The sequence below is a fragment of the Melanerpes formicivorus genome, unplaced genomic scaffold (genome assembly GCF_026170545.1).
Source record: "Melanerpes formicivorus ecotype bairdi unplaced genomic scaffold, bMelFor1.0.p_v2 SCAF_3, whole genome shotgun sequence".
Lineage (NCBI taxonomy): Eukaryota > Metazoa > Chordata > Aves > Piciformes > Picidae > Melanerpes > Melanerpes formicivorus.
This window is the reverse complement of record NW_027142355.1, coordinates 3,879,060-3,904,581: the sequence shown is the minus strand read 5'-3', so window position 1 is coordinate 3,904,581 and position 25,522 is coordinate 3,879,060. Positions and strand designations below refer to the sequence as shown.

Below are 25,522 nucleotides of genomic sequence, written 5' to 3'. Positions count from 1 at the left end.
ACTTTTACACAATGTAAAATGAGCATCTTCATACTGGGATGACTCTTTCACTGAAAATTGTGTTTCAACCTGAGATGGAAGGAATGACTATTCAGTAGGTACCTGCTTCATGAATTTCTTCTTGTCCAGTGTAAGAGGAAAACACTTGGCCAAAGAACTTATATTGTTGCTCTCGAAAGTTGTTTTGCAGGTAGTCCATCAGCATAACATAGCCAGACTGCTGCATTGTAAGGACTTCACAGAATACAGCTAACTACAAGAGGTGAGAAAAAACCAGAAGTCAGAAGCCATAACAAATTAACTATATTCTTCTAACAGGCAAAAAAACATGGGAAAACAAAGTTGGCTAAGGTCTCCCAGTGGAGCTCTTCCAAGTGGCACTGAACTTTTGTTCCACTGTACCAGGACTGCCTGAAGTGGAAGTGTTCCAGAAGCATCCTGTCATGGATACCTGAATACAAAGAAAGGGGAGCAGAGAAGCAGAACTTCTGTGATAGTACAGAGACAGCTCGGTCCACAACTCGAGGGTGTAGCTTCCACAGCATCTAATAGTTTATTCCACCTGTATTTCTCAACCACTCTGTCGTTAGAGCTAAGCTTTGCCCAGTCACCACCGTGTAGCTTGGGGACAGCCTGCAGAGTTAGGCAGTGTGTTCTTACCCCCCTCAAGACAAAAACCCCACTCAGAATCTAGTCATGAAGTAGGAAAGGGAAAAGATAGCACACACTTTAGTAATATACATTATTTTTCATATAATGGTTGCATGAAAAATTTAAAACCAGTTAAAAGAAAAGCCAGGTCCTTGGGCTGGCAGGGAGTATCATGAGCTTTTACCATATGCACAGTAACTGCTTTTCTTTGTTATTATGTAGAGTTGTTTGGGTTTAGTACAAATAATTACCTGGTCTTCAGAAATACTAATGGTGTCTTTAAACACAATCCATTCAACTGTTTCAGAGCAGGGAGGAGTTGATAAAGACCCATTGTAAGTGTAATATTTGTCTGTAGTGTTCGGCAAAAGGTTCAGCAAAACAAATGGTTCTAAGGCAGCCTGTTTTCCTGAAAAAAGCATCAAGTACCTAGAGTCAGACAGTTAAAATACTGAAGAAGCAAGGTACAGAAATCACACACTCCAAAAGAGTTACCATTATAGGAACATGCTGATTCTGAGGCTCTTCAAAATCTGACCTCCAGAGAGACTAGCATACAAATAAATTGCAGAGCTTTTACTGTTTAGTTTGAATAAGTACTGTTCACTAACCACTCTGCTTACTTGGGAAGGTGTAAGGAGTTACTCCAGTAATAAATAATCAGTACATTGGTTCACAAGAATTTGTTCACCTGCAAGTCCACTTGTAAATGCCCAAGATGCAAAATCCTGTCTCACCCATAAACCTCTAAAGAGTATGTTACAAGTATGTTAAGTCTTGGTCTCAAGTGACATGGCTTCAAGGTCTCTGAATTTAGTGAATCTATTCAGCTTCTTACAGGACCTTAATCTCCACAGGAAATCACTGCCTGGGGTGCTAGACCTAGAAGTTCTATTGCTCATGATGCCAGAAGCAGAATTTCAGTGGAATGTGGTTTGTTTAAAATGGTGATAATACAGTGAAAAAATGTAACTGTTTTACGCAAATCAGAAAAGGATGCAAAGGCTCCTCCATGTTTTTGCTTTTCACAGAACCATTGTGTTTATTCTCCTGTGAAAACAGCAGCACACCTTTCAGGCCAACAGTTTACCTGGTACCTGTCAGTGGGGAGTATGCATGAGGAACTGCTAGGAATCCACCTACAGAAAACTAAGATCATGCTGATATGGCAGTCACTAGTGGCGTGCCCCAAGGTTCAGTGCTGGTCCCCACACTCTTTAACATCTTTATTGATGATCTGGATGAGGGCATTGAGTCCATCATCAGTAAATTTGTGGACAACACCAAGCTAGGGGCAGGAGTTGATGTGCTGGAGGGTAGAGAGGCTTTGCAGAGGGACCTTGACAGGCTGGACAGAGGGCCAGAATCCAATGGCATGAGATTGAACACATGCAAGTGCTGGGTTCTGCACATTGGCCACAACAACCCCATGCAGTGCTACAGGCTGGGGTCAGAGTGGCTAGAGAGTGGCCAGGCAGAGAGGGACCTGGGGGTACCTGTTGATGGTAGACTGAACATGAGCCTGCAGTGTGCCCAGGTGGCCAAAAGGGCCAATGACATCCTGGCCTGCATCAGAAGAGTGTGGCCAGCAGGAGCAGGGAGGTCATTCTGCCCCTGTACACTGCACTGGTTAGGCCACACCTTGAGTCCTGTGTCCAGTTCTGGGACCCCAGTTTAGGAAGGGGTTTGGAACACAAGCCCTATGAGCAGAGGCTGAGGGAGCTGGGGTTTCTTAGCCTGGATAGGAGGAGGCTCAGGGGTGACCTTATTGCTCTGTAAAACTACCTGAAGGGAGGTTGCAGACAGGCAGATGTTGGTCTCTTCTTCCAGGCAGCCAGCATCAGAACAAGAGGACACAGTCTCAGGCTGTGCCAGGGGAGGTTTAGGCTGGATGTTGGGAAGAAGTTCTATACAGAGAGAGTGATTGCCCATTGGAATGGGCTGCCCGGGGAGGTGGTGGAGTCACCATCATTGGCGGTGTTCAGGAGGAGACTTAATGGGGTGCTTGGTGCCATGGTTTAGTTGTTTAGGTGGGTTGGATTGGTTGGTGGGTTGGACACAATGATCTTGAAGGTCTCTTCCATCCTATTCTATTCTATTCTATTCTATTCTATTCTATTCTATTCTATTCTATTCTATTCTATTCTATTCTATTCTATTCTATTCTCCAGCAGCCAAAATCAGCAGAAGTAGTCCAAACTTCCAAAGGGTAGATTTTTTTGGTCTGTGATAGTTATATGCCTTATTGTGTGATGCATCCAAAATTGTTTTATTCACCTTGGAATCATGTAGATCCTTATATATCTAATTTCAATCTGATGTTACTCATTTTACATTGCTCCCTATTTTGTAAGCATTCACTTATCAGCATCTAATCAATTTTCAGACTGCATCAACTTACGACTCTACAAGAACATTACTTCTTAAGCCTTGTACAGATTTCTGACCTTTGTCTTCACAATTTCTCCTTAATTTGGTGAGAGAACAAATTACATGAGCAGTTTACTACAAATCACTGATGCATTTGTCTTGTACAGTGACAGTTCCACAGAGTTAAAGTTTAAGAGCCAGCTCATCTCTTCTCTCTTATTGATGTGTCTTGAAGGGGAACATTTAGCAGCATGTGACTGTTTGAGGCTATGCCTTTAAGAAAGGGACACCATGGCTGAATGTTTTATTAACAAAGGCAGGAGTACTGCCTTAAGTTTTGATTCCCAGAGAGACTTGTGGCAGTCTTGCACTTTTTCCCCCTCCTTTCGAAGCTTGCAGTTTCTGGGCTTTCGGCCAGACTGACCTTGGACAGATAAGGCCTCTACTAACATATTCTGCTTTAATTAACAATTGCTCTTTTTCTCTCTTTCTAACCCTCTTTGGGGAAAAAGGGGAGAAAAGGTGGGTACAGGGGGGGAACCCTCCTCAGCAGCGGAGGGAATTTCATTCTTGTATTACTTTGTTGTATATCTCTGTGTATATATTGTAAATACTGTAAATTGTGTATACATTCCCCTGCATTTCCTAAACTGCTTTGTAAATATAGCACATTCTCTTGCTCATCCGGCTGTGCTTAGCTGTGGTTTTCTTTCAATTTTCTTCCCTTCACTTATGGGGGGGGGGAGAAGGCTGGGGCCTTCCCCTCAACCCTCAACACAGCATCAAGCAAAGTCCATCTTTCTATGTCTCCTGTCAACATGTTAATCACCCTTCAGACAGAAGCTATGTGGTATGTGTCTCGTTAACACATTCTTCCTTCAGTAAAAATATATGGTCAGTCGTTTTCATATAGACGGTTAGGGTCATGGAACGTCTAATTTATAGGAAGAATTCTGCTATACAGTTGGCAATTTTGAATTGTAAAATGACCTTTAATGTGATTGACAGCCTAGATTCGAACATAAAACACCCACAAAGAATTATGAGAGGCAGAGTGTCTAGGACGAACAGGACTGCTCTTCTACAGAGCTTGAGAGCTGTGAAAATGGAATTCCAATAAGCACAACACAGATATGACTGACAAGGACAGATCACGTACATCATGGGAAAGGACAGCTCATGTGCTATTCACTTTTATTCAGGAAGAACAACTTGATTTAGTAATGACCTCAATTTTCAGAGCTCGTTTACATTCTATTCAACAAAATGATCCCCTACTCATTGTTGAAGTTCCATGAAGTGGCTGTATCTTGAACCCTGTTTCTGATAGCTTTATAGCTCCTTCCAAGGCTAAAGGAGAGCATCTGCCTTGATGTATTACTCATACTCTTTCATGTTTTGTTGAAGATGGCATACAAAGATAATGAATTTTAACTGTTTTATATTTTCCCCTTCTCTGTCTTTGCAATTTATAAAAATTGCTCCCTTTTATATTTGCTGAATGGTGTTTGCTTTCTGGAGAAGAACAGTCTCCATTTTACTGTCATCCATTTGAAAGCTTTTAAAATAGTGTACCAAAACTTTCTTATACTTTCAACCTCCGAGTTTTCAGGGGCTTTGCAATGCTGAGGTATCATTATGTGTAAGAAAACTGAGACAAATGTAGCCATTTACTGAATGTCATGCCCATGATGTGAGAAAACATCCCTTGTTCAAGAAGTGCTCATTCATGTTTATTCTTCTGCTGGGACACTGTAAAACTGAGTTAGAAACAGGGCCCAGATCTCCTCATATAGCACCCTAAAGTCCACATGCTCTGTCACAAATAGAATAAATCAGGTTGTAAGAGACCTTTGAGATCAAGAAGGCTAGGGAGGGACTTCCTAGGATATCAGGTAGTGATAGGACTAGAGGGAATGGAATGAAGCTGGAGGTGGGGAGATTCAGGCTGGATGTGAGGAAGAAGTTCTTCACCGTGAGAGTGGTGAAGCCCTGGAATAGGTTGCCCAGGGAGGTAGTTGAGGCCCCATCCCTGGAGGTGTTTAAGCCCAGGCTGGATGAGGCTCTGGCCAGCCTGATCTAGTGTGGGGTGTCCCTGCCCATGGCAAGGGGGGTTGGAAGTAGATGATCCTTGTGGTCCCTTCCAAGCCTGAATGATTCTATGATTCTATAAAAGCTCAGAATATCTCAAGTTGGAAGGGATCCATAAGGACCTTAGACTCCAACTCACTGTTCTTCCTAGGACTACCTAAAACCAGACCAGATGACTAAAAGTGTCATCCGGATGCTCCCTGAACTCTGATAGACTTGGTGCTGCAACCATTTCCCAGGGCAGCCTCAACAATCATCAACTACCCCTTTCAGTGAAGAAACTTTTGCTAATGTCTGATCTGGAGATCCCCTGATGAACTTCATTCCCTTTCTTCGTGTCCTGTTGCTTGTCCCAAGAGAGAGGAGATGAGCACCTCCCCACAGCTTCCATTGAGGTACTGTAAATTGTGATGAGGTCACCTCTCAGCTGTCTCTTCTCCAAGCCAAACAAATCAAGCAACTTTAGCTGCTCATCCAAAGTCTTGCCCTTAAGGCCTTTCACCATCTTGGTCACCCTCCTTTGGAAGCACTCTAATAGTTTGATGTCCTTCTTATGTTAAGGCATCTGCACTGTGCACAGTACTCACAGTAAGGCCACACCACTGCAGCAGAGTGGGACAGTCACCTCACTCAACAGGCCAGCTACGCTGTGCTTGATGTAACCCAGGATACAGCTGGTTGTTTTTGCTGCCAGGGCACACTGTTGACTCATATTCAACTTGCCATCAACAGAAACCCCCAGATCTCTTCCTGCAGGGCTGCTCTCCAGCCTTTCATTCCCCAGTTTGTACATATACCAGGACTGCAGAATCTGGCACTTGCTGATGTTAAATTCCATACACTTGGTGACTGCTCAGCTCTGTAGTCTATCCAGATGACTTTTGCTGCTTCTAACAAAATAGCCATGGCTGAACTCTGGAGAGCCATGTGTTTCATAATTACATCAAAATGGTATTTAATCTAATCAGTAATCAATAAAACATGGAGGCAGACTTACCGAAACGACTAACACTATCTACTCCATTAATGACTGGATGATAATCTGGATTATCTTCTGGTCCAACCTGTTAAAAAGAAATTGCTTTTTCTTAATGTCACAGGCTTCATAAAAAATACCTGAAAGGTACAGTTTGCCACCAAAATTGTAGATGACTTAAATCAGAGCAAACATATTTTCCCCATTTGCTTTTCTGTACGAATAAATTAGGAAGATATATATGAGTCTTAACTAAATGATCACACACTGGAACAAGTTAAATCAGTTTGAACATCTGCCATGTTTCAAAGCTTCTTTAATGACACAAAGATACATTTTGTTTACCTCAAACAAAATTGATAAAGCTCTTAGCTTTCCATTCCCTTTAATTGCCTCTTCGAAATCTGTAAACTGATCTGCATCATAGCAGTAGATTTGCATCTGCAAATAAAAATATATTCAAATGTTTTATACAAACCAAAAATTAAACATTCCCATTTTGATGAAAAATGTTCAAGCAAGAAAACTGGATTACAAAGCAATGAATGTTTTAATCTATGTCAAATGTATTATCTGAAGATATGGAATGGAATTAATCAGCTGTTGCTACCTAATAATGACATCTCCTGGAAAACCACTTCATATGCAGGAGTTACCCTGTCAAGGAACACAACAGTCTCCATGGACAATACAGTAAGCTAAGTTAACTTATTTATACTGGGCATCTAACCTAGAGTACTCAGGTGAGATGGATCTTGAAATCATTGGTAAAGTTTGAATAATAGGGTAGGATGTCCCTGCTACATCTGCCTTGAGGTAAATGCAGAGAATATTGGTACTAAAAGATTACCAGGTATTCTGTGCCCACATTTGACTGCCATTGTGGGCTTTGGGTTTGCTGCACCCCTTCCTCTCTTTTTCTGGATGCAGACAGGAAACCTCTTCTAGTACCAAGTCACCAACATGAATGCAGGAGCATTCTGTTCCTACTAGCTTTTCATGCAGCAATGACAGAGAAAAATGTTCTCTTTGATGCCTTGGCAGGACAGGTTGAGTGTGAGTGGGAATTTTTAAGTGGGTAATGAGGAAATGATATTGCCCAGGGAAAGTTCCTCGTTCACAGCTCTCCACAGGGCACAGGATAAACTTGGCTCTACTGCTTTGTTGTAATGCAGAAGTCCGAACTGCCCAGAGTGAGAAGCAGCACAGTTGCTTGTCACAACTAAGTATTTTCAGCAGAGAAATGATCACAATGCCATGTTGTCAGTTAACAAGTGTGGTCTGTAGCCTCAGTAAAGCCCAGCAGCTCCCATAGGCTTTCAGCAAAGTCCCAGCTTTGAAAAGACCACTTACACTTTAAACAACTAACTGCTGTGGAATATGATGGGTGAATATGTAGCAGCTTAACTGTTAATGGGAGCTTGCACTTTGTCAAATTAGTAGGACTGACTCTTATTGTCATCTTAGAAGGCAAGTGTGAAAATGCACAGTTTAGACATGCTGAGCATGACATGAAATAATGTCTTACACTGCCCTTTCCAAATGCATAAATTAACTATTATTAGTTTGGAAAGTGAATGACTGTATTTGAAAGTAGACTTTAATCAAGTAATAAACAAAAGTATTTAGTAAGCAGTATTACTTTTTGCAGGAGAACAAATTGTCAAAATCTATTTTGTACTTTACCTCAAGAGGAAATTTTTGTCCTTCTAAACTATGTTCTGATCCATCAGATGACAAGTTGCATTTTCCCCAGTGAAAAGTGATCTTGCTTGCTTTGAATATGGTGTCTAATCCACCTCCACTTACATAATAATCATTTGTCAGGTTAATTTCCACTGAACAAAGAGAGAGAGAGGGGGGAGAAAAAGGATCATCAATATAAAAGCTGGCCAAGGCTTCTATGACTCTCCTGTTTCAGTATCAGGTACTAAAAGGTAAACATGATATGGCTTTTCCCCTGTACTTCATAAGCAATTTGACAGGGAATTGGTTATTTAAACAAAGTAAGAAGTATGGTTTGCAGATGACACAAAGCTATGTGGTGCTGTCAATACACCAGAGGGACAGGATGTCATCCAGAGGGACCTGGACAAGCTGGAGAGGTGGGCCCAGGTGAACCTCATGAGGTTCAGCAGGAGCAAGTGAAAGGTTCTGCACTTGGGATGGAACAATTCTCACTATCTATACAGATTGGGGGAGGAGGTGTTTAAAACAGGCCCTGTGGAGAAAGATTTGGGGGTGCTGATGGATGAGAAGAACTACTTATCAATGAGGGTTGTGGAACACTGAAACAGGTTGCCTAGGGAGGTGGTTGAGGCCTCTTCTCTGAAGATATTCAAAGTGAGGCTCAGGGAGGCCCTGGGCAACCTGATCTAGTTGGGGATGTCCCTGCTGACTGTGGGGAGGTTGGACTAGATGAGCTTTGGACGTCCCTTCCAGCCTGGACTATTCTATAATTATTAGCAAGAAGAAATATGTTGCATTTCATGATGCAATTCATAAAATAGCCATGGTTAAGTGCACTCTTGGTCTCCTGTTGTCTGAAGCTAGTCACAGACCTATACTAGAAAGTTCATAAAACTGGTTGAGACACCAATCTGATGGTCTGAGAGAAGAAATTCCTGAAAGACATAGCTTCCTGAAAGCACCAAAAAGGAATATACCCTCCCATTATCATTATTATAATTCTAGAAACAAATCAAGAATCAATGCATGAAAAGAACATTTTAGTCAGTTTCTAGGAGAACTGTCCCATCTGTGACACCCTTCAGCTATGGAGCACTCTTCCAGGAGAGGAATAGATTGAGGTCCTACATTTGGCTTTCCCACCTCCAGTGACTGTGATCTGTTTGACCTTTTGCTAAACAGCACTAATGGTGTTCAGTTTCATTACAGTTCTGCCCTGAAGACCTGCTGAACTTAGAAATTGCTTCTATAATATCTGAATTGCAGCAAGTGAGGAAAAGCTTAGTTTGCTTTTATGGACTTTAAACAATGTTTTCTCAGGGATCTCTTGAAGAGAAAAATGAACTATTTATCCCATCTAGTAGGGCAAGAGGGAAGTAAGAAATGTGTGGAATAGTATGTAGAAAGTATACGATGGGGCCAAGAACAGACATTTGGAACATTAACACTAAAATACAATACAAAGGCTGGTCCAGGGGTCTCACTGCAACCAGTTAGAAGGTTAGACAGGTGATAAGAGAAGGAGTCTTTCTCCATAAGTGTGGAGGAAGTTGTTAAGAGATCTTCCTCCATACCTGTGCCCAAAACAAGAAACAGTAGTTCCAACAGGTACCTTTTAGTTACTGCTATCCTGGACTTACACAGCAAAGTGGTTGCAAAACAAGTGCATCTTTTATAGCTGGGAGAAATAGGATCTTGTAGGCATAAATCACTTCCTCCTAGAATACATTTCTGAGATAGGTAAGACAAATGGGACCATAAAAGCATCTATTTGTCTTCTTTGACTGTAAGAAGTCTGAGTAATTCAGATGCAAGTATCTACATTACAGGTGACAGCACAGGTGAGATGAATCCCATCTTGAGTTTTTTGAAAGGACAATTCACCCATGAAGTGCTTCAGATGAGCAGGTAATGTATTCATACTTTAAAACAAATAATTTTTCTATACTTGTTGAAGATTCTGGGTATGTAGCAATAATTAGCATTATTTCATAGGAAATGCCAAATTACTCTTTGGCCTTGTAGTGTTCGTGATGGGATGATAGTAACAACATGATTGCTTTAGCTCTGTGCACATAGTCTGTGCACACAGCCTGTTATGCTTGGCTATTGACATCACCTGTTTTTTCTTTAATGGATGAATTCAGAATGTACAAGGTAAGGAAAAGTGAAATTAAAATGTTTCATTAGAAGTCCTTGTTTGATTGTCCACCCTGGATCACTCTTCTGATCTCATTTAACTCCAAACATGAAATCTGACTTTTTTTTTTTACCTGTTTTGCCGGTGTTGCGAATGAAAGTGTCTTCCAAACTTTCTTTTTCCCATCCATGGAATTTAAGTTTCTTCAGATTCACATTTACTTGGGTAAGATCTTCATCTATATTAATAGGAGATTGTTTGGCACCATTGCAGGCTGAATATTTTTTCCCCCAGTTCTTTTGGTTCAAAGTTCCTAGAAATGAAAAGGTTTGGGGTAAGTGTATTTAAAACTGAAACTGATATCCATGTAATTTTTAATGTGGGAATGTTAAAACAGTTTGCAATCTGTGACCAGAATTGCTGCCCTTTTTTCAGGCCTCGTCTGTAGCAATACTTAGCACATCTACTCTTGAATCCTATCTTCAACAGTCACTTCTGATCATTTTAGACATCATACATACGTGCTTACAGATCCCCAGGGATAGCAGAAAACAGCAAAACCCACAAACAAACAAACCCCCCACAAACAAACAAAAACACCACATAAAACCCAGTCAAACACAAAAAAAGCCCCAACAACCAAACAACTAAAAACACCCTCACACACAGTATAGAGAAATAAATAAAATGGGGGAAAAGCCTTTCAGGTGAAACTGGCATTCAGAACAATGTTGTAATTACTATGAAAACCTTCTTTACAAAGAACACTTTTAATCATATCAGTATCATTACAGAAGTACAGAATCACAGAATCACCAAGGTTGGAAGAGACCTCAAAGATCATCAAGTCCATTCTGTCAACACAGACCTCATGACTAAACCATGGCACCAAGTGCCACATCCAATCTCCTGTTGAACACCTCCAGGGACAGTGACTCAACCACCTCCCTGGGGAGCCCATTCCAATGACGAACAACTCTCTCAATGAAGAACTTTCTCCTCACCTCAAGTCTAAACTTCCCCTGGCACAGCTTGAGACTGTGTCCTCTTGTTCTGGTGCTGGTTGCCTGAGAGAAGAGACTAACTCCCTCCTGGCTACAACCACCCTTCAGGTAGTTGTAGACAGCAATAAGGTCTCCCCTGAGCCTCCTCTTCAGTCAACAGGATTTTGAAATAAATAAAAGCAGTAAGAATAATAAAAGAAAATGTTTACACACAGAGCAAAGGTAAAGTCATTCTACCCCGAAAAAGTAAAACTGCTAGTGATGCCCTGGTTAGACAGTCTGGCTGTGTGGCCTGGCTTTTCCTGTGGAGGACCATGCAGACATGCTCAAGCCATTTCCTTCTGCAGCTGCCAGGTGAGGGTGGCCAGGGGGTCGTGTACTGCTCCAGGGCACCTTCTCCAGGGCACAGGGGCTGCATGGCATCTCACTGTAGCCAGCTCAGACACAGTCAACGTGGAATATGTTGTTGATATAACACAGTGGTATAAAATAACACAATATTTTCTGTATGTTTATGTGTTTACATGCACATACATATTTTTTCTTCACAAGGAATTTTGGCAACACTTCAAAGGGCTAATTAAAACCAAGAGTTGACTGCACAGACCTAAGAAAATATAATTGCTGTAGTTAGCTTCCCCCCTACTAGCAGTTAAGTGCTAATATTAGTGCATCCAATTAGATGTGTTGAAATGAGCCAGTGCTCATTTACAGGCTGCTATGCTACATTCAAGACTGTCAACAAAAGTTTTGCTCTGTTGCACCCCAGGTAAGGACAGGCCTCATATTGGACTCAAAAAACTCAGAGAGGGAAGAAGAGATGCAGCCAGTCCTGGAACCATGACAATAGGCAGTAATACAAGATGCTCATCTGGATAGCTAGCTACCTAGAAACAAACCTGAGCTAAATTATTCAACAAGTATCAAGTCAAGAAAGTTAGCAATATCACCTTGCCACATAAAAAGTATTGCAAGTCAGATGGTGTATAAACCCATTTACTTCTCAGCAACAGAAAAAATTGTTAGGCACAACAGCCAAACAAATCAAAATGAATTGCAGTCATAGAGTTATGGATCTGAATATCCTGCAGGTGAGGATTAGAGCCCTGTACCAAGCCAGAAGTGATCCTCTTGGGAATGGCACAAGGGGTAAGCTTCCAGCTCCTCATCAAATAACACTCCTGGACATTAGCTGCCAGATACAGTTTATCACCTGGGAGACAATACAATATCTTGATTTCTAATGTGCTTTTCATATGAAAAACACAGTATTTCACCTTTTAATATTTCACCTTCTCTCTTAGAAGCTTCCCTTAAGAAATTCTTGGAGATGAATCTGCTTGGATTTCCTATAGTGAATCTTCTAAGAAAATATAGCTACAATAGCTTTATAGTTAAAAGAACATGTAGGTAGAAATGCAGTTAGAAGGCTTTTAAAGAAAATACATTTTTATTTAAATATAAACTATATTGATTAACTTTTTAAACAGAAAATTCTCCAAACATAGTCAGACAGGACCAAAATAATTCTCATCTTGCCCTGGGCATCCTTGCAGACGGGCCCCTGTTTCCAGGTGTGCTTTCAGCCAGCTCAGCCATTTCCCAAGTTGCAGGAACTCTTCAGAGACCTCCCTGGCTTTGTGGAAGTCTCTGACGGTTTGAGCTGGGCTAACTGCCCATGGCTGTCTCTTGGGGCCAGGCTCTGCTCTCCACATCCATGATTTTGTTTCCTTTGCTCCTTCCTTTTGCCACAGCCTAAGACTTCCCCAGATTCTTGCTGTTGCCTCAAGGCAGTAGAAATCTTCCTGTTTCCACTTGCATACCCACTTCCATTGCTCACCTGTAGTCTCTCCTTCAGAAACTCATTATGAATCTTTCCCTAACACATATTCCCTTTATTTGTCTCTTTCTACCACTGACATTAGAACTGATTGAAAATACTCTTTTCTTTCTTCCAGAAGTGTACTTTTGAGTACTTTCTTCCATACTCCTTTTAATGACTGCAGATATCCTATTTTTGCATCTCCCCTTTAAATCCCCTGCATTCAATTAAAACAAACACATCAAAAGTAGAGAAACTCCTCCCAATTTTCACTGCTTCATATTTTGTTGTTTTGTTATGTAGAATGCAATTTCTTCGCTTGATAGTCGTCATCTGTGCCTCAGAGTATCACGTAACAAATCCCTAGCATGAAGCTAATGATAACACTAGTAATCTTAGCTCATCCCAGAAGACAGTGTTGTGCCAAGCCTGTAATCCATCACAATGTCCTGAGCCAGGCATACAGAATTACACGAAATGATAGCTCCAGATGATGCTGTGGCCTGACCAAGGAAGTTCTTTCAGTCTGGATGTGAAGCTTTCCATGGACAGAAAAAAATTAGTTAGAAGAAAGATGAAGAATATTATTTCCTGTCCCCCAGAAAGGTCTCAAACTGATGCAAGGTAGAATCATAGAATAGAATCATAGAATCAATAAGGTTGGAGAAGACCTCAAAGATCATCAAGTCCAACTTGTCACCCAACACCTCATGACTACTAAACCATGGCTTCAAGTTGCCACATCCAATCCCTTTTTGAACACCTCCAGGGATGGTGACTCCACCACCTCCCTGGGCAGCCCATTCAAACGATTCAAACAAAAGCCCATTCAGCCCTGCTGAAACGATTTGATAATGCTCTGCCTTTTTCTGTGCAGAAGCAAAAGAAAATTCAGTCAATAAAAATATTCTCCTTTCATAAAGAACTTTCCTGTTTACACTTCACTGAAATCTTACAGCACCTATGAATCTTTATGCCCCAAATGAAGTGTTATAGCAGTGATTTTCATGTAATTACATATTGCCATACACTAATCTAATCCAATCAATGTATATCATGTATGAAAAAAATGCAAATGCTGTTTCAGGTACTCTCAGGTTGACAAAAGAAAAGTATCTGCATGAATGCTAGCTTGAAATCCACCAAAGATACATGAAAAACAAGTACTTAATGGTTGCAGAGTACAAGAGATAAGCCTGACAGCTATGACAAATTAGCTGAATGCTCCAAATCAATGCTCCTGCTGGCAAACCTGAGTAGGTATTTGACAACTATAAATCAGTTTTCTTCTTCGTGGTCCAGCAGCTGGTAGAGCTGAAAAAGCTGCACAAGCGAAGGATACCATTATTGCTCACAATTGCAGCAGTACAGGTGCTCTCAGCACTGAGGAGCACAGGCAATGTGGAAGCTCTCTTTCTAAGGTAAAAATGATATTGATCTCAGCAACAAGGAACAAGATTTGTGTACATTTTGCAGGTCAAGAGGAAAACTCACAAAAGTGCTGAGAAGTTATCAATAGCTATCGAATTAAATGTATAAGAAGTCAGTGGTAGGCTCTGGTGTAGGTGCAGGATCATGGAGAATTTCAGAAGGAATTCATGGATGAATTCAGCTGTGATGATTCAAATTATACCTGAGCAGCAAATTACATGTTTATGCATAAAACCTGCAAATGTTGGAGCAGATAATTACTGCATCTATATTAACAAATACTGCAGACCAATATGAGTGCATTTATTGAGTGAAAAAGTTGAGGCTGGAGACCAGATGTCACAGAATCACTGAGTCACAGAATCACCAAGGTTGGAAGAGACCTCAAAGATCATCAAGTCCAACCTGTCACCACAGACCCCATGACTAAACCATGGCACCAAGTGTCCCTACCATAATGTCTTTCAGAAGGCTTTCACCTCAGCCTAGCTCTGTCTGGTGCCATGGGCTGAATGCTCATTGGCTGCTACATTCCTGCAGCATATCTCCTGTTTGGCATTAGTTGAGATGAATCCATGCCACATGCTGAGACCAAAGCATGGCAGTGGGGTGCAGCCAGAAGTTTTGCTTCAGAAGTCCATTCCCAACCTCAACTAAAGCTATAACGTAAACACATCTAGTCTAGGCAGCAGGTGGTGAAACTACTGCAGTTTACATGACTTGCAGAAAGCCAAAGTAAAAGTGAAGGAACCAAATGTTTTTTAAATAAGAGCAGATTGGTTTACTGTAGGTGCTATGATGGAAATGATAATCAAAGCTGTGCCAGCCATTTTGAAAAATACTGTTGAAACGGAGCTTTGAAAATGAATTCCCTCAAACTGTGTTTTGGAATCTGAGGAGAATAAAAATGTGCACAATAGATCTTCCAAAGTGCACAGAGGAAGCAGTGTCTGTCCAAGCTGTCAGCTACGGTGAAGTAATTGACAGTTCACAATGAATGATTATGAGGAAAGCAGATTACAAGTTAATGGAAGACCGTAACCTCTATCACTCCTGCCCAGGGCAGAATGTCCAAAGAGAACTTGCTACCTTTTCTTTCTAGGAAACACTCATATGTCTCAGAGAGACCTGGGGCTTTTGAGTCTCAAAAAAAGAAGACTGGAAGGGGATCTGATTAATGTCTATAAATATGTGAAAGGTGGGTGTCAAGAAGAAGCTGCTAGTCTCTTTTCAGTGGTGTCCTGTAGTAGGACAAGGGGTAATGGATACAAACTAGAACACAGGAAGCCCCACCTCAACATGAAGAAAAACTTCTTTACTCTAAGGGTGATGGAGCACTGGAGCAGGCTTCCCAAAGAGGTGTCTCCTCTAGAGACTTTACAGACCTGTCTGGATACATTTCTATGTGACCTGCCCTAGGTGACCTTACTTTGGCAGAGGGATTGGACTCGATGGTCTTCAGAGGTCCATACCATTCTAAAATTCTCTGATTTGAACACTGCTCTTCATTCTTAGTCCCAGTGATCCCATCCCTGCAACACACATCCAATTCTCCTTCTGGCTCTTGCTCGTATCTACCACTGCCGTCTTTATAAGATCTGGCCCACAAGGTGTTACTGTGCTTCTGTCCTTTGTAAAAATACATGAAAGAAATGCATCTATCAGACAACTCTGGACTTCAGTATCCTATGCAAGTGGAAGGAGTGAGCAGGGCTAAAGGCAGCTTATGAAATTGAGTGGGTTGTGGTCTTCCCAATGACATGCCATGAGGGGTTTCTCAGCACGTTCACACACTACTACATGTGTGCCTGCTGGGCTGTAAATCATCATTATGAGTACTGCTGTTTACTGCCATGCATCAGCACTGGCTGAGTGTAATACATAATTCATGAAAAATGGCAGCTAACTTCTTAAATCAATGGAAAATATACATAAAGAACTTAAAATGTAAACCTCAAGTCCAATGACTGAGACTCTGAGTAAAACAAATACTCTACATTTCTTCTTCTTACTGAATATGGATGCACTTTCTCAGGAAACAGGATCATTAAAATAGCACGTTGGGCTTTATGGGATTAATAACCATGTCAGCAAACTGCATTAGTGAGCAGATCTGTTTGACTTGGAAAATTCTACTTTCCAGCACTTTAGTAGCTGTTGTTCTGACTTCACAGAGTTTGCATTTTTAGCTCTTATTAGGATCATATTTCTCATGAATGGGCATACTCCCAGCATGTGCCCCCTCAGGAACTATAAAAAGCTCTAGCTTTAATGACAGTTACAGAAAGAGAAATGCTTCCATACTTCCTTCACAAGACTAAGCTTTAAAACACAGGGAGACTAACATCAACATTGCTAGATCTCTACCATTAGATAGAAATAGGGACACAATACAAGACCATGAAAGTTTTATACTCTAACCAGTTACAGAGCATCAACACTGCTTCCCAAACTGACGATAATGGGCAGTACAGAAATAATCATAGGTCTGATAAAGGTTTTCCATTGCTCCTACACCATTTATTACTTCATGTTTTAAACTGTTGTGAACTCTAGTGTTTATGTTATAGATGAAAGGCATCAGAAAAGAGAGATGGATTCTTTAGCTCTGCTTAATTTCTCCTTCTCCATTTTTCATCAGCTTTCACTTTCACAATGATATCATTACTTTTACATGGATTGGACACATCTAGCGGATGAAGGATATCCCCTCTGTGTGGACTGTGAATAATGGATTTGCCTTATCAAAAATGTTACTCATGTAAGACTTTGAAGTGCTAAGTGATTTCAAGGGGCTTTTTGTTAGAGAAAAAACATTTTATCTAAGATGTGAGAAATCAGTAATAAGGCCATGAAAAGATGTGGGACAAAGTTTTAAATTTAGATGACAAATCAATACTGCTTTAAACACAAAATTGTAGAGCTGTTTTTTTCCCCCCTCCTTATTTCTGTTTCACTATTTAGTCAGTGCATCCAAATTGGATGAACAGGTGAGACAAAGGTTAACAAACTTCTGAATACTTCATAACATTAATAGCTATGCCATTCAGCTTATAACCAGAAGTTGCTCAATGCAGTCTCTAATATTCCCAGGCTGAAGAATGATTTCAGTTCACATTCAGGATGAGTGCACTACTGGAGAAGAGGAAGCTCAGGGGAGATATTGCTGTCTACAACTACCTGAAGGGGGATTGTAGACAGGAGGGAGTTGGTTCCTTCTCTCAGGCAACCAGCACCAGAACGAGAGGATGCGGTCTCAAGCTGCACCAGGGGAGGTTTAGGCTCAAGGTGAGGAGAAAGTTCTTCACTGAGAGAGTCGTTCACCATTGGAATGTGCTGCTCAGGAAGGTGGTGGAGTCACCATGGCTGGAGGTGTTCAAGAGGGTATTGGATGTGGCACTTGGTGCCATGGTCTAGTCATGAGGTCTGTGGTGACAGATTGGACTTGATGATCTTTGAGGTCTCTTCCAACCTTGGTGATACTCTGATACTGTGATACTGGCCCAAAGAGAGAAGTACTGCCAATATTACTCTAGTGAATGTTACCACAGCTTCTACTACAAAGGCTATGACATAACACATAGCATTCTAGGGACATATTTAGTCATCAAAAACATGGAAGGCTTAAGTTTTACATATGACTGCATAGAAGACAACATTTCTGCTTCAGTTTGATGTTCATTGTATAGATTTTTTTTCCACTCATTTCCCCCCCCTCTTTTTTTCTCCAAAACACCCAGTTACCCCCACAACAATGACCATAAAGTCTCACAAAGTTTATAAAAATTTTTCAGACTCAAAGTCCAGACCACAGAGACAACTGTCCAGGCACAGCTACGAAGAAGGAGTTCTGGCTTCCAGGTTTGGGCTTAGCCAATTATTATGCACATTTCACAATTTAATTGCTTGTGGGTTTTCAAAGACTAGCTTGCTTGCCAATGTCTAGATCAATTATTCAGAAATGAAATTATACTGTTTATAATAAAGAGAGTCAGCCCACAGAGTAACTGCATGACTATTTGAAAAAAAATGTAACAGCATTTAAAACCTGCAAAGTCAACACTACCAAAGTGACCTGCTTTTAAATGGGCAGGTGCTAAATATATTTACCCCATGGATTTTTTGGCACATATAGAATCGTACAATCATAGAATCAATAAGGTTGGAAGAGACCTGAAAGATCATCAAGTCCAACCTGTCACCCAACAACTCATGACTACTAAACCATGGCACCAAGTGCCACGTCCAATCCCCTCTTGAACACCTCCAGGGATAGTGACTCCACCACCTCCCTGGGCAGCACATTCCAACAGCCAACAACTCTTTCTGTGAAGAACTTTCTCCTCACCTCGAGCCTAAACTTCCCCTGGCACAGCTTGAGACTGTGTCCTCTTGTTCTGGTGCTGGTTGCCTGGGTGAAGAGACCAACCCCTTCCTGGCTACAGCCTCCCTTCAGGTAGTTGTAGAGGGCAATGAGGTCTCCCCTGAGCCTCCTCTTCTCCAGGCTAAACAATCCCAGCTCTCTTGGCACCTCCTTGTAGGGCTTGTGCTTGAGGGCTCTCACCAGCCTCATTGCCCTTCTCTGGACACGTATACAGTGACAGAGAAAGGAATGTAATATGTTTTCTTACCCTGGGTTGTAATATTTCAAATAAAATGAACAGAAGAAACCAAAATTTCTAGTCACTCTGTAACCAGGTGCATTCAGACATGCCACAACATTTAACCTATTATTTTGTTTAGTGCTTTATTTGTCATTTTTGTATTTGAGTGTCATTATGCCTACACTGTACTCTGTTTATTGTGTGTGTGTACACACAGAGAAAAAGTAATATGTATTGCATAAAGCAGACATATACAGACTTCATGGAAAGAACATTAACCCATCTTCAGTTGAATTGTGATATCTTAATCTTCTCTGTTCCTCATCTGATATGTGATGGACCACTCACCCCTTGTTAATATCTAAGAAAGAAGATGAATCAGGAAAGTTCTGATGGAACATTTTGTTTTCTTCAGATTACTGGATTCTTCCACACTTTGTTTATTTAATTTGAACATAAACTTTATACTTCCCGAGACATTGCTTAATAAAATAACCAAAAATTAACTGAGTGAGAAGGTTTGTCTTTTCATTTTATCCTTACAGAAGAAAAAATAAAAAAAAAGAAGGAGAAATCAGATAGAATAAAGTACAGTTTTTGAGATACAATGGAAAACTGTAATCACTATTCCTAATACGGTGGCTGCTTGATGATTTTTCATGCCTGGAGTCAGCTTGATGATTCATAGCCAGACTAAGTGAATTACTGAGGAAAATGCGTAGGAGGATAAATGCCAATGGACAGATTTCATTCAATATAGCAACTGTTTGCTGTTCCTCTTCTTCTTCTTTCATTCCCCCATAAATCTGGACATTGCAGGCCAGTTAGAAATGATATAATCAATCATTGATGCTCCATTTGCAATGCACTCAATGGGATAGCTGTTTAGATTAGGAGGAGGCTTACAGGAGAAACTCAGTCAACCTTTAAAGATATCTGTATTTTATTATTTTTATTATTTTCATCCTATTGCTTCTGAATTTCCATAACAATGCTGACAGAGAATCATGCAGCAATATATAATTAGAAACTGCCACATAATTTTTTACAATGAACACAGTGTTAAATCTGACAGCTATTTTTCAACTAGGCATTAAGGAATGAAATTTGGTACAGTGGCAAAAGGGAAAACAGAATCACAGAATCATAGAATCAATAAGGTTGCAAAATTTAGTATCATGGCAGTATCAAGGGCCTGTTTGGTCTTCGGTAAGAAGAGAACTCCCCACCTGTTTCTGAGATGTTTAGCATGCTTTAGCATAGAATGATGAATGATACTGGATGATTGCAGGATTTGTCCTCTAAAGGCATCCAACAGCTTGTCCTCTAAAGCATCCAACAGGTGAGAGGCCCTTGAGCACAAGCCCTACGAGGAGAGGCTGAAGGAGCTGGGATTGTTTAGCTTGGAGGAAAGGAGGCTCAGGGGAGACCTTATTGCTGTCTACAACTACCTGAAGGGTGGTTGCAGCCAGGAGAGGGTTGGGCTCTTCTCCCAGGCAACCAGCACCAGAACAAGAGGACACAGTCTCAAGCTATGCCAGGGGAAGTTTAGGTTTGAGGTGAGGAGAAAGTTCTTCACAGACAGAGTTGTTAGCTGTTGGAAAGGGCTGCCCAGGGAGGTGGTGGAGTCACTATCCCTGGAGGTGTTCAAGAGGGGATTGGATGTGGCATTGATGCCATGGTCTAGTAGTCAGGAGGTGCTGGTTTACAGATTGGACTTGATGATCTTTCAGGTCTTTTCCAATCTTGTTGATTCTATGATTCTATTCTATGATTCCAACATGGTACAGTCCCATCACAGATCAGCTCTACTTCCTGGAAGTAAAGTTTACTCTCAAGCTTACAGCTACTGCACAGCGAACAAGTGGATGTTTATCACCTTTCTGTTGGTAAACATGGCCATAAACTAAGCTTATGGAGGTATTTCCCTCTGCCTCATATCATTCAACAGACCCCAAAAATGCACTGTAAAGGATCACCAGCTGCAGCAAAGGAGGATGAAACAATAATCTACTTCAAGTGCAGCATTTAACATTTGTCTGGTAAGGGATAGCTCATGTAGTCCCAGGAGATGAGCACAATGAAACCCATTTTCAGTGGTAACAAATCTCATTTTTACCAGACTATAGATCACCATCTAAGTCTAATGAATTGCATTATAATGGTCTTCACTTTTCACTCGTCACTACCAGGTATACTCTTCTGTGTTTTAGAATTATCGTGTCTGGCAGAACCAGGCACTCAGTACAGAAACAAAAAGCAGCGATGAATGTTAAAAGAGAGCATGCACTTTCCTTCTTCTCAGCTTCTCAGCAGATCAACTGATCTAACAATATTGGTTTTCACTAAGAAAATGAATATGGTTTCCTTTTCTCTTGTGTTTTGGTATGATCTCTCTCTTCCCTCTTTCCTTCTTTCTTCCCTTCCTCCCTTCCTACTGGACCACTGAATGTTACTGAACAGTCTGTTTAGTTCCTTGAAAAGCCTTGTGGTGATACACCACAGGGGCACTTTTCCCTGTAACCAGACACATGCATGCTGCTATCACATAGGAAAATAACTTCTGTCAGTACTAGCCTGAATAAAACAATCATATGCTTCATAAAAATCAACAGCCATAATTCATAAAGGCAACAGCCATCCATTCTTATCGAAAGCCTGATGAAGAATATAAATAAATTACATGCAGATTCTCTGATCTGGTTCTCTGGTTCTCTGTACATAAAAAACATTACTACTAAACACCAGTGGATGTAGAAATCCCATAAATAGCCATGAAAAAAGGATGGCATTTACCTTTGAATAACAAAAAGGCAAAAAAAGCATTTATTTGAACTGTAAAGAATAACATAAAGATGCAAGGATCAGACAGAAATAAACCAGAGCAAGACAAGGATAAAATACTACTGGATTACAACCCTGGCCAGTCAGTTCCAGCACATGCCAGTAGATAAATTAACCTAATGTCCAAAAGGGCATAAAGGTAATTCTGGGTTTTTGCTCCTCAAGTTCTTATTTTCACAGATCTTCAATTTTTATAAAACAAAGCTCCTACGCATCTCCAGAAGAACTAATATCATAGGACAGTGTGATTTCTTTTTAACATCTTTTAGCAGGATTTGATATGACACTTCTATCAGAATATCAATGCATACTATGTTTGCATATTAGTATGAAGAAGAGGAGATGATGGGCAGGAACTTTGTGTATATATATTTAGAATGGGAAAGAATAGAATAGAACTAACCAGGTTGGAAAAGACCTTTGAGATCATCAAGTCCAACCTACCATCCAACACCATTTAATCAACTAAACCATGGCACCAACCACCCCATCCAGCCTCTTCCTAAATACCTCCAGTGATGCTGACTCCACCACCTCCCTGGGCAGCACATTCCAATGGCAAATCACTCTTTCTATGAAGAACTTCTTCCTAACATCCAGCTTAAACCTCCCCTGGCACAGCTTGAGACTGTGTCTTCCTTTTCTGGTTGCCTGGAGAAGAGACCAACCCCCACCTGGCTACAACCTCCCTTCAGGTAGTTGTAGACAGTAATAAGGTCTCCCCTGAGCCTCCTCTTCTCCAGTCTAAGCAACCCCAGCTCCCTCAGCCTCTCCTCATAAGGCTTGTGCTCCAAACCCCTCACCAACTTTGTTGCCCATCTCTGGACACGTTCCAGCAAGTCAACATCTTTCCTAAACTGAGGGGCCCAGAACTGGACACAGGACTCAAGGCGTGGCCTAACCGGTGCAGCGTACAGGGGCAGAATGACCTCCCTGTTCCTGCTGGCAACAATGTTTCTGATCCAGGCCAGGATGCCATTGGCCTTCTTGGCTGCCTGGGCACACTGCAGGCTCATGTTCAGCTGGCTGTCAACCAGTACCCCCAGGTCCCTCTCTGCCTGGCTGCTCTCCAGCCACTCTGACCCCAGCCTGTAGCACTGCATGGGGTTGTTGTGGCCAATGTGCAGAACCCAGCACTTACATGTGTTAAATCTCATGCCCTTGGACTCTGCCCATCTGACCAGCCTGTCAAGGTCCCTCTGCAGAGCTCTCCTACACTCTAACAGATCGACACCCACCCCCAGCTTGGCGTCATCTGTAAACTTACTGATGGTGGACTCAATACACTCATCCTGATCACTGATAAAGACATTAAAGACCATGGGGCCCAGTACTAATCCCCGGGGAACACCACTATATATATATATATATATAGGAAGGTTTATATATAAGGTTTATATATATAAGGTGTGTATATATATATATATATATATATATATATATATATATATCTCGCCATGCAGATTTGTTGCACAGAGCCATAGCTGTATGTGTGCTCCTTTACACAATTTCCTACAATATTTTGGTTTTCACTATACAAAGCCAATTGTAGTTCATTAAATAGATCCTTAGCAAGGACTTGACGTCAATAGCAAAAACTTCAATTCTCTTTCCCTTTGCCCTCCAAATAAATCAAAATCCTTCAAGGCTCCAAAATCCTTTAGGCTCAAGGTGAGGAGACAGTTCTTCACAGAGTTGTTAGCCATTGGAATGAGCTGCCCAGGGAGGTGGGGGAGTCACCATACCTGGAGGTGTTCAAGAGGGAATTGGACATGGCACTTGATGCCATGGTCCTGTTAGTCATGAGGTCTAGGGTCGCAGGTTTGACTTCATGATCTTTGAAGTCTCTTCCAACCTTATTGATTCTATGATTCTCTTCTATGAAAAATGCTAAAAATCACTCCCTTCCCAACATTCCACAAACTTTCCTGCACTAACAGCTTTACTTTATTTGGACTAAGTATAACTTCACAGACGTCATAAGCATTTCTTTCAAAACTACCATAGCAATGTCAGTAGATGTATATGACTCTTCCTCCGATAATACTCCATGTCAAATTTTGGAATTACTATTATGGGATTAGTCTTTTTTGAGACCACCATCTCCTCAAAAACACTCTTTACCAACTCTTTCACCGAACGAGGTTTTACCCAGCCTTGGTGTGCTAACAGTATTATCTAAATTATGCAGCAGAAATTTCCTCAGAGTATTTCTTCTAAAACACGTCTCAATCTCTGTTTTCCCTTTGCAGATCTACAATAAGACCCAACCACTTTTTAAAACATTTCAGTATTGCAAACTTTTAAAGTAACTTTCAGAGATCAGCAGTTATTCTTATGGGTGCATAGCTAAAAGCTATTGAGCAGTAGATGTGAATCACCTCAGATGGGGAATTCACTGTTCATTAAGAGCGTTTACCTTCACAATTTTCTATTCTGTCCCACTGTGGAAACTGTTTGAAATGAGTATGGAGATATACACTTTATTCATGGATCTCTGGGTAATTGTGGTCTCACCTCTATTTCAGTCAGCAAGTTAAGTTCTCCCTCTGTGAGACCCGAGCAGTAAAATTGGCCTAAAGTGCCTTGCTGCTGTTAGGACCATTGCTTTTTACTTCAGATTTTATGAAACCAAGCATTAATTCATTGCACTGCTTGCATTGAGAAACAAATATAAAGCATCACCTAGCCTACTCCCTTTGAGCCAAACATTCATAGTGGGGATTACAGTTTTTAATATTGCTTTAAATTCACTAAACTCTTTCATGGCTTAAAATGTGGCTTAGTTTTGGGCTAATGGCTAATACACAGAATAATCAATTTATAGGAAGATCTGTCACCCTTTTTGTTTTCCTTTTCTCTGTGGAAGAAAAAAAACATTCTCCCTTCATTTCCACACAGAAGAAAGTAGAAGAGGATCAGAAGAGTATGTTGCTTGCTTTCTTCACGTTGTAACCCAGGGTTCAAATGTGCAGGGTACTTTTTGCCACCTGCAAATATAGTCTTCATTTCTTTTAACTAAGGAAACCATTTAAAGAGGAAGAGATCTAGCATATTTTATCACAGTTGGATAAATTAATGTCATGTTTCTTGGTTCACTATCTATTTTAAGTAAGAAGTTACTATGGCAGGAGCAAGAGGAACACACAGTCTTCCACACCCACACCAGTGACTTCAGTACCAAGTAATCCCCAGTATTCAAGAATACCAGAGCCTCTAGAATTGTGGAGGATTTCTATATAAGCAGATTAAGCTTTAGAGAACTTTTTTCTGCTATTTCTCCCTTCCTTTTCCCTCTTGGAAAGTATCAGTTTTATACTCAGGGAAAAAAAGTGATGCTACCCTAAATATTTTATCTTGAATGTAGATGTTACTTTGTCAGGGTCATCTTGAAAAGCACGTTTTCAATTACTGAATTACTCTAGAGTAAAAAAATTTTGACAAGAATCTTCTCTGTTCAGTCTGCAAGGAATTAGACAGACATAAGTAAAAAACCATGTCTGCAAGCTTTTACGACAGTATCTCCCCAACACATGCTAATTTAAACGTTGTTAATCAAGCTCAAGACATCAATCCACATGAGCCTTCACAGGAGCCCAAATTTTCATCAAAAGCTCCCTAAATACTTTATCACTGTCTGTACCCTTGAGGCACTGTGAGTTTGACACACAACTTGTGATTGTGTGCAACCAAAACCAAAGCCCATTTTGGATTCACAGACTTGTCACCCCTTGCCACAATCTCCTAAGGCACAGATCTAGATGGCATGTGCCTAATGAACCTCAGACTGTGCAGTCAACAGTACCAAGATGAGAGCAAAGCTCTGCAGCTGCACCTTCTGCCATTCATGAAGAAGAACCCACCTAAAGGATTCCCATTTTAATACAATAGTCCAGCAGC

General features: G+C 40.9%; 1 protein-coding gene across 5 annotated transcripts in view; it reads right to left on the bottom strand.

The window, feature by feature from the left end:
• PTPRZ1 (protein tyrosine phosphatase receptor type Z1) overlaps positions 1-25,522 on the bottom strand; it is a 156,516-nt gene that overhangs the window by 66,718 nt on the left and 64,276 nt on the right. For all 5 annotated transcript variants that reach the window (XM_068165185.1, XM_068165199.1, XM_068165193.1 and 2 more), the window contains exons 3-8: positions 10,051-10,230; positions 7,775-7,926; positions 6,434-6,529; positions 6,110-6,176; positions 903-1,060; positions 103-253 (exon numbers count right to left, since the gene is read on the bottom strand). In XM_068165185.1, the coding sequence (XP_068021286.1) occupies positions 103-253; positions 903-1,060; positions 6,110-6,176; positions 6,434-6,529; positions 7,775-7,926; positions 10,051-10,230 (804 nt within the window). The remainder of the gene's footprint in view (positions 1-102; positions 254-902; positions 1,061-6,109; positions 6,177-6,433; positions 6,530-7,774; positions 7,927-10,050; positions 10,231-25,522) is intronic.